The sequence below is a fragment of the Propithecus coquereli genome, unplaced genomic scaffold (genome assembly GCF_000956105.1).
Source record: "Propithecus coquereli isolate 6110/MARCELLA unplaced genomic scaffold, Pcoq_1.0 Scaffold301, whole genome shotgun sequence".
Taxonomy (NCBI): domain Eukaryota; kingdom Metazoa; phylum Chordata; class Mammalia; order Primates; family Indriidae; genus Propithecus; species Propithecus coquereli.
Window position 1 is genome coordinate 1161452 of NW_012148631.1, and position 13424 is coordinate 1174875.

General features: G+C 45.1%; 1 protein-coding gene across 1 annotated transcript in view; it reads left to right on the forward strand.

Annotated features, from left to right (window-relative positions):
* The window catches only part of DOCK2 (dedicator of cytokinesis 2), a 397813-nt gene that overhangs the window by 93104 nt on the left and 291285 nt on the right, over window positions 1–13424 (forward strand). Inside the window, exons 23-24 of the mRNA XM_012649685.1 lie at window positions 2681–2789; window positions 13081–13151. Coding sequence (XP_012505139.1) covers window positions 2681–2789; window positions 13081–13151 — 180 coding nt within the window. The remainder of the gene's footprint in view (window positions 1–2680; window positions 2790–13080; window positions 13152–13424) is intronic.

The following is a 13424-nucleotide window of genomic DNA, read 5'->3' on the forward strand; positions in this document are numbered from 1 at the left end:
GTGCCGCCGTTACAGTGACACCCAACAAAGCCCGTTTTTTATGTTTCTTTGTTAAAAATGACAAATCCTGGCGGGAGAACTGCCATGGGACCATTCAGTTATGGAGGGCAGGGGTGGGCAGGTCACCAGCAGGAAAGTGTCGCTGGAGGCCATCCTCGTGGGTGGAGCAGGTGGTTCCCAGGAGGACCTGGTTGAAACCACCCCCACCACACACTCACACACATTGACACACACTCACACACACAGGCATGCCCTACAGAAAGAGCCCATGTGTATGTGACTACATGGGTGGCCACGGCTGGGCGTTAATTGTGGATGGGAGACAGAGTGGGCTGGCTCAATACTACAGGTCAGTAACAGCAACTGTGATGTAGTTTATTAAACGTTTCTAGGCACCTGTGGGTAGTGGAAAGAGGAATAGATTTTAAGGCAAAAGATTTGAGGGATGGACCATCCATTAGGTAGAGCCAGGGCCGTGGGCACAGAGAACAAACAGCAGCTCATCTCACAGGGAAGCACCAGCACCAGCACGTTGGGTTAAGACTTTCCCTCGCCTCTCTGCCGGGTCATGCAGAGGATACTCTGGTCCCGCCTTTTCCACTTTGGTGGCATTTGGGCAAGTTCAGCCTCTTTAGAGTTTTCTATTTCCTTATCTGTGGGGTGGGGATGATGGCAGTAATAACAATCCTACTGCTACAATTAACAACCGCAAGACAGCAGCCGACAGTCATGGGGCTCAGCCTGTGCCTAGCACTTTGTGTATGACCTGGTCTCCTCGCAGCCCTTTGACACAACACTGTCCAATGCCTGCGTTTTGCAGGGGAGAAGCCAAGGCTGTAGACATCAGGATGGGCAGTGAAGTGCGGAGCACATTAGCGTGCAGATAGACTGAGAAGATGGGTTCAGGAGCTGGCAACAAGGTGTGAGTTCTGGCTGTGACACTCACCGGTGTGGTGTTCTTGGGCATGCGGCTTAAGCTTCGTTAATTTGCAAAATGGGCATCCTGATAGGGACTGCGTCACGGTGTGGTTGTGAGGAGTAAGTGATTCAATATAGACACGAACAGTGTCTGGGGCATAGTAATGCTTTGCAATCTTTGCTGTTGTTAATAAAGGGTCCAATTGGTGCAGGACAGAGTGGGGATTTGAACCCGGAGCTGACTGACTCTAGAATACGTGCTCTAAGGCAGCTATCTCTGTGGCAGCAGCAGGAGAAGCTTCAGGAGCGGGTGGTGTAAATGGGAGGGGTGGGGAGAGGAGGCAGGCTGTAGAGCTAGGGAGGGGGAGAGAACGAGGCCACTTCAGGCCTCCCGGCGCCTCTCACAGCCTTGTTTCTGCGACCTTGAACTAGGTACCCAGGAAGTCAGCAGCACTGCTGGGTCCCCATAACCGATTGGAACATTCAGCATGTCCCCTTATGCTTCTTGCTGTACAGAGGAGTTAGTGTGGAAAAGAAGGACAGAAAGAGACAGAGAGTGACTAAGACAGAGAGGGGTGGAATCAGAGAGAGAGAGAGGGAGAAGCAGAGAAAAGACATGGAGACACGCAGAAAGAAAGAGAGTGTTAATACTCTGGCAGATGAACAGAAGAGACACACACTTACAGCAGAAAGCAGAGCAAGGCAGGTGCGGGCATGGGCGAGGCTGTCGTGGAGACACAGCCGAGTGGCCGCGACTGCTTAGCTTGTTCTGTGGCTGAGAAGCAAACAAGCCTGTTAAGCGTGTCGGCGCTTTATCTGAGGAAAGCACCTTTGCAGCTACCGGTGCACCGAGAAGTGTTTGACCGCGCAGGGCTGTGACAGGAGAGACTGTCCTTATCTGAATTGGGGACAGGAGCGCTCTTCTGGGTATTTCACACTGGATGCCACAGATTAGGCCGGAGTATTTCACAGTGGGTGATAACGACTTGTTCGGAGCAGCCCTGGGCTGAACAGCGCTCGTACAGCGGGGGCAAGGGGTTGACAAGACTGGAACCTGGAGTCTGGTTTTCCACGAGAGGGTGGTTCTGTGCAACGTCGCACGTGCGCATTAGCACAGGCGTTGGAAACCTTGGGAAGGATCCACATCAGAATGCTGACGGTTGCCAGTCTCCCCAGTTGGATTAATGAGTCTTGCTTTCTACATTACGTACTTCTATTCTGTGTACAATTTTTATAGTAGCAACACAGGGCCTCTATACTCCAAGGAACAAAGGTTTACAGTAGGTTAATGATTTCAAATGAGAGGTCAGAGAAAGCAAGGGCGCCCGGTGTAGCACAGGCTGGCGGTGTCCACCTGACGAGCAGGCAGCGGCCAGGTGGAAAGGCCATTGCATTGGAGAATATTTCCCTTTGATGTTTCCAAGACGCTTTGAAAATCTGATGGCCACAGTCTCTCCTCTGATTCTTGAAATTATTAATATCCCCTCAGCTCAGGCAGATTTCCTTCCTTTGAGGTTCCTCAGGGTTTTAAAAACGACGGAAGGGGGCATATGCTCTGCTGGATAGTGTGTTTCTGTAGAGGATGTGAGACTTTCCCCTTGACAGCATCGTTGTGCAACAGCTGCGAAACTCACTCCTCCTCCCTGAAGTCCCCATCTCCCACTTAAAATTTTCTTCCAAATTTTAAATGAAGGTTGTGGCTGGGCTACACCGTGGCATTGCCCATTGGCTTGAGAAATGACCCAGATGTATCTTCTTTCAGGCTTTACGAGGGCAAAGAACAGATGGAGTTTGAAGAATCCATGAGACGGCTCTTTGAATCCATCAACAACCTGATGAAAAGTCAATATAAAACCACCATCCTTTTGCAGGTTGGTTTATACTACAATAAAATCTGTCTTTTCTTTGGTTTTCCAGTAGATGAGAGCATGCTGAGATAATGTCTATTTTTACTTAAATATGCAGCCTTGTGTTAATTGAAGTCCTGGTCTGGCCATGTGGTTTGATAATCATGACACCAAGGGCTCCTCGTGGCAGGAGAATGTATATTTATTGTTTATTCCCCATGAAGGCAGCAGTGCCTCTTTTAAATAGCTCTGAAGCTTCTGTTACCTGGAAGGAAATAAGTCAAACCTGATCCACTTGTAATGGTGAGAACAGTTGAGGTGGCAGTCTTTTCAACTGAGACTCCAATAGTCCACTCTTAATTTTTGACAACATATACTTGGGTTCCCTTTTGGGATTAAAGAGGTCTCCTCTATAAACAAGAGGTACTTTGGAGAGAATGGGTCCTCTAACGTAGTGGTTCATGATGCTAATGTGCAGTCTGTAAATCTTTGAGAAACCTTGAGGCCCAGCCGTGTGTTTGAGAAAGAGCTTAGCAGCAGAAAGTCTGAATGAAGAAGCTGTTTGGAGGAGACTTTAGAACTTCCGCAGAATTTACTCGCAAGCACCTGGTCGGGGGGTGGTCTGCCTGATGTGTTGTGAATAAAGAAAACCCAAACACATTTATTTAAATCAATGAGTTAATGTAGATTTCTTTTTCTCCTTGCTCTTCTTCCTCCTCCTCTCCTCCTCCTCCTCTTTCTTCTCCACCAGTGTTATTCTTTTAGTTGCTAATTTAAATGTCCATATGCCTGGGATGCCCAGCGTCTGGTTACAGTTGCTGAGGTGCTAGTGTTTACTAGGACAGAGGCAAGGAAGCAGAGGCAGCAGTTTGCCTAGGGTGTGTTTGCTGCTAACACTGTGAGTTCCAAACTTTGCACAGTAGAATACTTGGGGATCTTTCATAAATTCTGATGCCTGATTCCCACCCCCAGACTTTCTAGCTTAATTGGTATGGAGTGTGACCCAGGCAAGGGGATTTTAAAACCTCCCAGGTGATTTTAATGTGAAACAAAGTTTGGGAACCACTTTGATAATGGCTTCCTTTAACTTAACAACTAGTGGAAACCAGGTGTGTGTGTGCACATGTGTGTACGTGTGTGGAAGGGAGTTTATTCACCATTGTACAGTCCAAATACATAGTTTATGCTTAATAAATATCTGTTGAATGAGTGAATGAACAAATGCACAAACCTAGGGATAGGTCTTAAGGTCTGCATTTTATTGATGAAGAAACTGAAGCTCAGACAGTTGATAGAGCTTTCTCCGGGCGCCGCCCTGGGATGTGGGATGGCCGGAATTCAGATCTGTTCCTGCCTGGCTCTAAAGACGATGCCGGCAACCACTGCTCTAGACTGTTCTTTATACTGTTCGTTTAGCACCTGCTGGAGATGGATGTTTTCCATGGGGTTAGTTGGGACTGCAGTCTTAGAGTTTTCACCTTGCCTTACGTCTTGCTGGTTTTTCAAAACATCTTCCCCATATTCCTAAACCCCTCATTATTCTCTAACAACGGGAGGAACAGGAGCAGGGGACAGCATGAAGAAATGCGGCAGGAGTCCCAGCCTGTCACCCTGCCTGTGTCATATTGGAAGCAGCTGAGCTTCGAGGCAGAGGCCACAGTGTCGGGATATCCGCTGAGAGCTGAGGATGGCCAGTGGCAGTGGGAGAGCTACAGGGTTGAGTTGGGTCTGAAATAGGCTCCATGGAAGCTGAAGCGTGAGTGAGCAGACATGAACAAGCAGATGAAGCCAGCTGGTGGGGAGGAGAAAGGAGCAGACGCCTCGCAGAGGCAGAGGTGACACTCGTTCTGACTTCGGCACCTGTTTCCCTGTGATGAGCTACCGTATCTCGTGAGAAGGAACAAGGGGAGAGAGGGAGTAAGGAGTTAGGGAAGGAGAGAGGGAGGGACAAAGAGAAAGGGAAAGAGAGGAAGCACAGATAGCAGGTGAGCACTTACCGGGCCGATGAGAATGTTCTTTATCAGCCACAGGAGCTCACGCTGCTCATTTGACCTCTCAGAGCCTTAGTTTCCTCATCTCTAAAACGCCACTGTATGGGTGAGGATCACATCAACATTGTCTGCAAAAGATCAAATTATAAAACATAATGCAAATGCAGAGAACTAACATGATTATTATGGCCTATTGAGGTTTTGGTGTAAGTCTTTTCACCCAGGTTCTTATTGTCTGGGTAACTGTGTGAGAAATGCCTCTTGTTCCTTGTGATTTGGGCCAGACTGTGCTGGTTTCTTCTCCTCGGCTTCCACATCCAGAGCTGTAGGAAGGGGCTTCATCTCTTTTTAAATTTTTGAATTTGTTCGAAGGGCCAAATTTAGCTTCAGGGATTTACATAAAACCAATAATGCTTTTCACCTATTTACATGGATGTTGAAAAGTTATCAAAGAAAATTTTAAACTCATATTCAAATATGGAGAGCAGTACCATTGGGAGGGAATACAATGCTGTTTTAGGGTGCAAGGAAGGGGCTGATGGGAGTGGGGGGGCCAGGTTCTGTGACATCATCAGGCGCCACACAAGGAATTGTCTGAAAACTTTGACATTTGCAGCAGGAAGAGGAGCTTTGGCTTTTGACCAGAGACCTGGGTGGGAAAGTGGGTGCCCACACTTGGGCACATAACCTCATCATTTCAGCTTTCTGTGCCTCAGTTTATCCTTTTATAAATTAGGAAGCCTAATGTCTAATTTAGAGAATTATTGAGAGTACTAAATAAAGTAATAGACTTAAAGCATGAAGTATAAAGCTTGTTACATAGTTTAGTCGAAATAACTTTTAGTTACTTATACATCTCCCTCCTTTAGCTCATCATAAAACAGAAGCTTTTTGGGTATTTTACTAGAGTGGAATATGGAAGGAGGTATTTGTGTTGCTAACCTTGTTACGTGACACCAAATAGTGTTAGGACATCCAGTTATTCAGTTAGATCAAGATATGCATTTCAAGGAGAATAAACCCACAAGAACTGACTGTGTGGGAAAAGATGGATGGCAACGTTTCACCTAGTGAAACAGTGCAAGGCTGTAGGGACGTGATCAAATAATGTCTGCCGCAGGTGTTGGGTGGGGACATGGAGTGAGTTTGACATTCGTGGTTCAAACTGTACTTCCAGCTGTGTAGCGGCTTATGGTAGAAACCCTTATTCATGCCTGGCTTAATTGTAAGTGGAGCAGCTCTGATTCAGATCTCAGCTTCGTCCGTCGTGAGTTCTGAGACCTAAGCAAGTTATCTCCCATTTCTAGTGCTCATCTGGCTTTTGCCAATTGCTTTCTGTGGTTCTCCTTCTTGTTTTGAGTTGGCATGGCAGCGGCTCACTCAGAACCGTGGAGAATTTAAAGTCAGTAGTTCAAAGGGGGCAGAAAGAGCAGCAGAAATACCTTCCATTGATCAAGTACCTACCGTGTGCCAATCATGGCACTGGGCTCTCCATATACGGTGTTTTCAATCCTGCCAGAGGTCTGCAAGGAACCACTGTCTTCAGTGTCCACGGGAGGCTCTTAAAGTTAAATAGCTCACCCCAAATTACACCTCTTTATAGTAGGGGAGTGGGGATTTGAATCCACCCAGGTCTCCTGACTCCACAGTCACTGTTCTCTATGCCACAGGAAAGGCTTAGGCCAGGGGTTTCCACGTGTTTTCAACAATGGGCCACATGCTCAGAAGTCCCTGTGTGTGCCAGCCTGTGAGTGTTCTTGATAAAACTGACGGTGAGTTGTGAGGGTCAACTCCAGACACCTGTGAATTGGATGTAGTTCAAATGCAGGTAAAGGGCACATGGTGGCATGGTGACGTTACGCAGACCAGTTTGCCCCATTCTCCTTCAGGTCCGTGATACTTCATAATGCCCAGTTTGGTGGTGCAAGTGGTATTAAACGAACAGCGTTGAATGTGTGAATGATGTGTTGAATGATATGCTCTCTTGGCCATTATGATTGTCACTCATGCTACAAAGTGACTACAGTGTCTGGGAGGACAAGGGACTCTGTCTTTTATATCCCCAGTGTCTAGAACAGCAGCTGCGACATGGGAAGTACTTGGATATCTGTTGGCCGAATGAACGAAAGAATGAATACTAGCTTCCACTGCTTTGTTCTGTTTTGTTTTGTGTTTTAGTATTTATTATGTGTCAAGCATTGAGCTAAAAGCTTTACATATATTGTTAGCTCATTTGGTCTTGATAACAACTGCCTTATAAGGCAAATACTCTTTAAAAATTTCAATAGATTTAGGAGATACAAGTGGAGTTTTGTTACATGCATAGATTGTATTGTGGTGAAATTTGGGCTTTTAGTGTACCCAACACCCTAATAGTGTGTACCCTTTACCCAGGAGGTAATTTTTCATATTAAAAAGTAAAAAAAAAAAAACCCAAATATTCTTCTTATTTCTACTTTACAGATGAGGAAAAGGAGGATTAGGGAAGCTGAGTGACTTAACCACAGCTGAAAAGTAGCAGGTCTTGGATTTGAATCTTGGCTGTGCAAGTCCAGAGTTTTAATTCTTAATCACCACCAAAAAGTAGGGTATTTTCATTAAAGACCTAAGTCTTCTGGGAAAATGCGAAGTGGATAAGCACTGCACAACAGTGAATGACAGTAAAGGTGGGCAGATATTTGGTCCGTAGCCATGCAGCAAGCTAATAAAAATGCCTCTTTCTTCCCTCTCGTTTGTTTGTTCATTGATGTAAGATGTTCTGATGTCTGAACTAAGGGAAAAAGTGTCCCATTCTTGAGACTTGGCCCACAGGCTGTACGCTGAACCCACAGAAGTAGGAAAATGAGAATTAATATTTAACAGTAGGAGCTGGAGTTCCAGCCCAAACCTCTAAGTGCTTCTTCAGTCTTTTCCCCTTCTCAACCACATACTCCACACTCCACTTAGGGCTGATATTTGGGAATGGTGGATTCAGTGGCAGGTAGGATGAAATTTTGTCCCAATAAGGAAGTGTAGTCATAGATAGATCACATTTTTCATTTAGTCTTCATGTTAACCCTGTAAAGTAGATAACTTTATTCTCTTCATTTTGCGGATGAGGAAACCGAAGCACAGAGTTCTTTTTCACAGAGTCCCACAGGTAAAGGTGATCCACCTGGACCTGAAGTCAGCTAGCCTGGCTCTGCGGGTGGCTGTAAACACTGGAGTCTACTGCCCTGCCAAGCTCAGGGGCCAGCACGATGTTGAGCTACAGAAGCATGGAAACGTGTTCCAGAACCTCGTTCCTCTTCCCTTCTCTTTCCCTCAACCATCAGTGACAAGGCAGAATGTCCTGAGAGAGTTACGTGTATTTTCCTCAGGGACAATCCAGCATCTCTAAGGAGACTGCCTTCTTACAGTCATGCTCTCGTGAATTCCTGGGACATTGCTTGTCTGTGGGCCTTGACCATCTAACACTTGGCTAAAATAAAAAGATTGGAAATCGGCAGGATGGGAATAGTGCCTGTTTTGAATACCTGCGGCTCTTGAATGAGGAAGATGTCTAACATTCTTGGACAACTGCATATCATTTCAAGATATGTTCATTTTGGCTAGAAGTCTGTATCTGTTGTCACCAACACTGGTCACTCTTGCTCTGTTTGAAAGAGAGCAAGAAAGCGAGAGACGGTGAGCCTGCAAACACTCAGCAGACAGGTCTCCTTTGAGCTTGGGGGAGGGGTGCAGCTGCTTGGTTTTGATTTTTTGTTATTATTTTTAAATATTTGCTACTTGCTAACAGTCCAAGATTATCAATCCAGGTGAAGTCCTTCTAGACAGCAATGATCTCAGTTGTCCTCCCTTGACTTATCTATGGGACAGTAAAGTCACTGTTGCCTGTTTGCCCTCTTCTTGTGGGCTGCACCTGGCCTTTGGCAGAGAGATCTGGAGTTGATGATTAATCTAAGACATCCATTGATGCCACACGATTACCTAATTACTGCACTAGCAAACATGTTCCTGCGGTCATTCTCGCAACCCCCTATATGTGTGGTAAGGGGGAGCCTTAATTTACGGATGTCAGAAAAACTACATTTTCTTTTCGAAAACTATCCTCACAAGATGGGGGAGGCTCTTTATCCGCTTCCTCCCCCAGATCAGCCTCCTCTCCCCTGCTGTAGCCTCCCCGCGACGGGCTGCCTCTCCTACAGCGTGACGGGCAGTAGCAGAGCACACTGGGTAAGAGCCAGGTGGGCAGAGTTGGCTACACAGCCTCGCTGTGCTACTTATCAGCCACATGGCTTTTGGCAAATTATTAGCCTCTCTGTGCCATAGTTTCCTCATTGGTAAAATGGGATAACAATAGGTGCTCATAGAGTAGTTATAATAATTAAATGATATCATGCATGTAGAGTATTTGGCATGTATAAAGTTTCCAATAATGTTCCTATTTTAAAGCCTTATTGTTAATAATCCTATTATATGTGTATAGGTATGTGTATGTGTGTGTGTGTGTTTTATTATATACCATATAGGAATATGTGCTATAGAATGAAAGTAATAACAATACGATATTATTTTATGTACAATAGTATTAATAATGAGAGTAAAAATAATAGCAATGGTGAGGCAACACGGTTCTCAGGAGGCTGATGGATCTATAAAACCAGTCTGTTTCTAGTTCCCAGGCCTTAGAGACGTGTGACAAATGGAGGTCTCTGGCAGGTCTTGTGGCTGAGATGCCCTATCTTTTGGGAGTGCTTGGTGGTAGCACCTGCTGAACTTGCCTGTTGTCACCCTCCCAGGTGTGTCAGGGTGTCAGGGGAAGACCAGGGGCAGGAGCCCTGTGGCCGCCGCTGGCCGAGGCAACAGACTTGGCAAACTTCCCGAGTCAGAGATGGGCCGTCCCCATTGGAAAAGAACACGACAGGGCTGCAGCTACTCTGTGAGGCCGCCTGCACCCAGTGAAAGTTTAATACTCTCCTGTCACATTGATAACACCCTCTGAGTCTCAGGCGACGGTAACTCAGTTTGTTTGACTTTATCGTCATCCCGAGTGGGGAAGCTGGGAAGACTGACTCCTTCGGAGCAGCCCCGCCCCCCGCCTGCCCCACTCCTCCGCGCGCATAGCCGAAGCCCAAGTGCGTAAGTGGGAGTGTCTATGCAGACTCCTGGTGACTGCTGTTCTGGAGCATCACTCCAAAGCCCTGGAACGCTGTGCAGCTCTTGAAAGCCAGCAACCTCAGCAGACACTGAAGTCCTGCCTTTCCCCGGCTTACTGAGGGGTTTGTTTGTGTGTGTGTTTTCTCACTTTGGTCTTGATGAGTACACATTATACTCCGTCCAGGCTCTGGGGAGGGAGGGCAGGTGCTTGAGTAATGAGATGGGGGGAGACTGAGCACACACACACCTTTGAGGTGCACAACGGGCTTTATTTCATAGCACTCCCCTTGCATAGCACTGCACAGCAAGAGCCTGAGGCCGGGGCAGTGAGGAAGTGGACCAAGACTCCTCCAGGTGCTGGGTAAAGAGCTGGGATTATTCATGCTCGGGTCCCTGTGGGCTCTATGTTCTTTGGCCTAAGAGTGGACGAAGAAACGCTTCGCTTGAAGTGCTCGGAGCCCTTTTTCAGGGCACGTGGCTCAGTATAGGGTGTCCCTTTGGCTTTAGAGGTTGTAAACAGGTAGCTCATGGGGGAAATGCCGCCTGCAGATGTGTTGGATTTGGCTACCACAAGGCTGAAACAATTGGACAAGAACGACTCATTCCTTGGACAGAGTGTGGATTCCACACGCCTCATCACTCCCACTGCCCTGTGCTCATTGCCCGTCACTCCTTTCTCATACAGATGATCTTGCCCAGCCTGCCTGATGCAGATGGTCCTTGACCACCCAGGTTGTAATGTACTGTGTAGTGTAGCTGCCTAGAGGAATGTCATAATGCTTCTTAGCATATGAAAATTCTGAAAAGTTCTGTTGCTAAAAAACTCACTGGTTTATCTTTGCTTAAATCAATGTTTCTCAAAATAATTTGATTGCAAACCCCTTTTCCCCTACACAATACCTAGCACCATCCAGTGGGACAAGAGTGTCCAATAGAACATAGTTGTAGAAACACTGACTTTGGAGCCTCATTTTCTCTTGTCAATTACATTTGAAAGAATAAAGAATAAATCTCCAGATACAAAATCTAATTACTATAAAGAAAAGTCTGACAACTTTGACAACATGCAAATTAAAATCTTTATGTGCAATGAAACAACAGGACAAGCGAGAGGAAATTCTTGCAAAATGTGTTACTACAAAAGGGTTACTATTAATGATGTATAAAGAATTCTATAAGCTAATAAGAAAAAAAGAAGAATGGAAAAAGGATATAAACAAGCAGTTTAGTAAGTTTACACATTCAATAAATATAGAAAAGATGCCCAGCTGCACTGACAACCAGAGAATTGCAAATGACAGTTGCAAATAATGCATTATGTCAGCAAAAATGAGAAAGATCATGTATCCAATTTTAGCAAGGTATAGAGAGAGAGACCATAAGTAAAAGGAAATTGGTTGCCATGGCTTTTAAGGTAGCTTGACAATATCTCCTAAAATTTGTATGTATATAGATTTTGAAACATGAGTTCCTCTTTGAGCAATCCATCCTACAGTTAAATATTTTCTCATCACCTGTTTTTTAATAAAGAAAAACTAAAAATGGCATGGAGCCTTTCAGCAGAGGTGAGTTGGAAGAGGTGTAATGTACCCATTTGGACATTGCCGGGTAGTGGTTAGAAACGAAGAGAGCACACTCTATGAAATGGCAGGCCAAGAGCCCACTGGTTTGTGGTTAACTGCAAAAAGCAAGTTGCAGACCTCTGTATTTATGTACATGCACATGCACACACGTGCACACACAAGTTCATGCATCGGAAATAGTCTGGAAGGAAACTTACCACAATCTTAACTAATGGTGGTCCCTTCTGAGATTGGAGCTTAGATGAGGATGTGATGTAGGATTACGGGGAGAATTTTCACCCTAATACCTTATCTTGTGTGAATTTTTTGTTTTACATAAAACATACAGTACTGAATTTTGAGAATTTAGAAATTATAAACAACAAGAAAAAAAGGATGAGTGCACAGGGAGTTGCTATTTGAGTAAGTGGCCATGTGGCTTACGGGTCCCAAGGAATGGCTCTACAAACAGCCTGCCTGAATTTGAATTCTGGCTCTCTACTTGCTAACTTCGTGGTCCTGGGATAGTTGTTTAATCTTGATGAGCCAAAGATTCCTTACCTATGAAAATAATAAATATTTCCCTTGCAGGGCTGTAAGTAATAAGATAATCTATTAGCAGTGTTCAGCGCCATGTCTGCCTCCTTGTAAATTCTCAGACAATAGTCATAATCATTATTTATGTTAAGTATGAATCTCAGTTGTATATGGCAAGGAGTGAGATTTTTCTTTAAGACAGTAATTTTTCCTATTTTTACTTTGGTCTGATTGTTAGGGGGGCATACAGGTTGATAATAGAACCCCTACAATATACAGAAAAACAAAAAGAATAAAAAAACGCATACTTCCATTAGATTCTTAAACATTGTTTTCTATTTATGTGACTTACAACTCTTGCCAAAATTGTAGTGTGCCCTGCTGCTTAGCAAGTAGCATTGCTGTGCAGGGGGGCAAGTGTGGCTCACACCTCTGGTTACATCAGTTAACTTAAAGAGAGTAAATAATCTGCCACAATGCTAAGCTTTCCTAACCCAGTTAGTGAACCAAAACATCCCCGCTGTTGTTCACAAAGTGGCTGGGGAGAGAAAATGTGAATAACTCAGTCCAATCCATTCTTGCCATCAGCAAAAACAATTCAAGCACACCATCTTCCATTAATAATAGAAGGTACCATTTATTGAGTACCCAAAAAATGCCCGATGCTCTGCTAGATGACTCACATATATTATTTTTAATTTTCACAATCCTGCAAAATAGGTATGACTTTCCCTATTTCACAGATGTGTAAATATCTGAGAGGTTAAGTGTTCTGTCAAAAGCCATGTGGCTAATAAGGTGTGGAAACAGAATTTGACTGCAGATCTATATAACTTCAAAGTCTGTGTTTATTCTGCTATACATCACTGGCTCCTTGAAGGTAGAAGCTGTGGCTTCACTTAGAACGTATATAAAGAAGTGCATGCTTATGTTCCAGTCTACATGCAGAGTCTTGCATCATTATAGTAGTGCCCAAGATGCAGGGTCATTTTCCCCTGATCTGTGTCATGTTGCAAAGTACCCTCTTCGCCAGCACAGACCGGTTGGCTGTGGACATCACTCACATTTATTTCCCATTCCACCTAGGTGGCGGCTTTGAAATACATCCCATCTGTCCTCCATGATGTGGAAACGGTCTTTGATGCGAAGTTACTCAGGTGAGAGCTTATGCTGTACTTTCCTGGGCTCTGTTGGCAAGTCAGGGATTCAGAAGGGGAGGAGGGCTCTTGTGGGGAGTTCCAGGTGACCCTCACCTGAGGGACGGGGAGGGCACAGGATGGGAGCCCTGTTCAGGACTTCCAGTGTGGGATTTTTACCTTTTGGTTTTGTCGTGCCAGACTTTGGTGCAAACTAACTGTATAATAAACATGCCTCTTTGATTATATGGAAGGTAAACAAGTTGGCTAAAATTTGATGTTTGGGGTAAATGT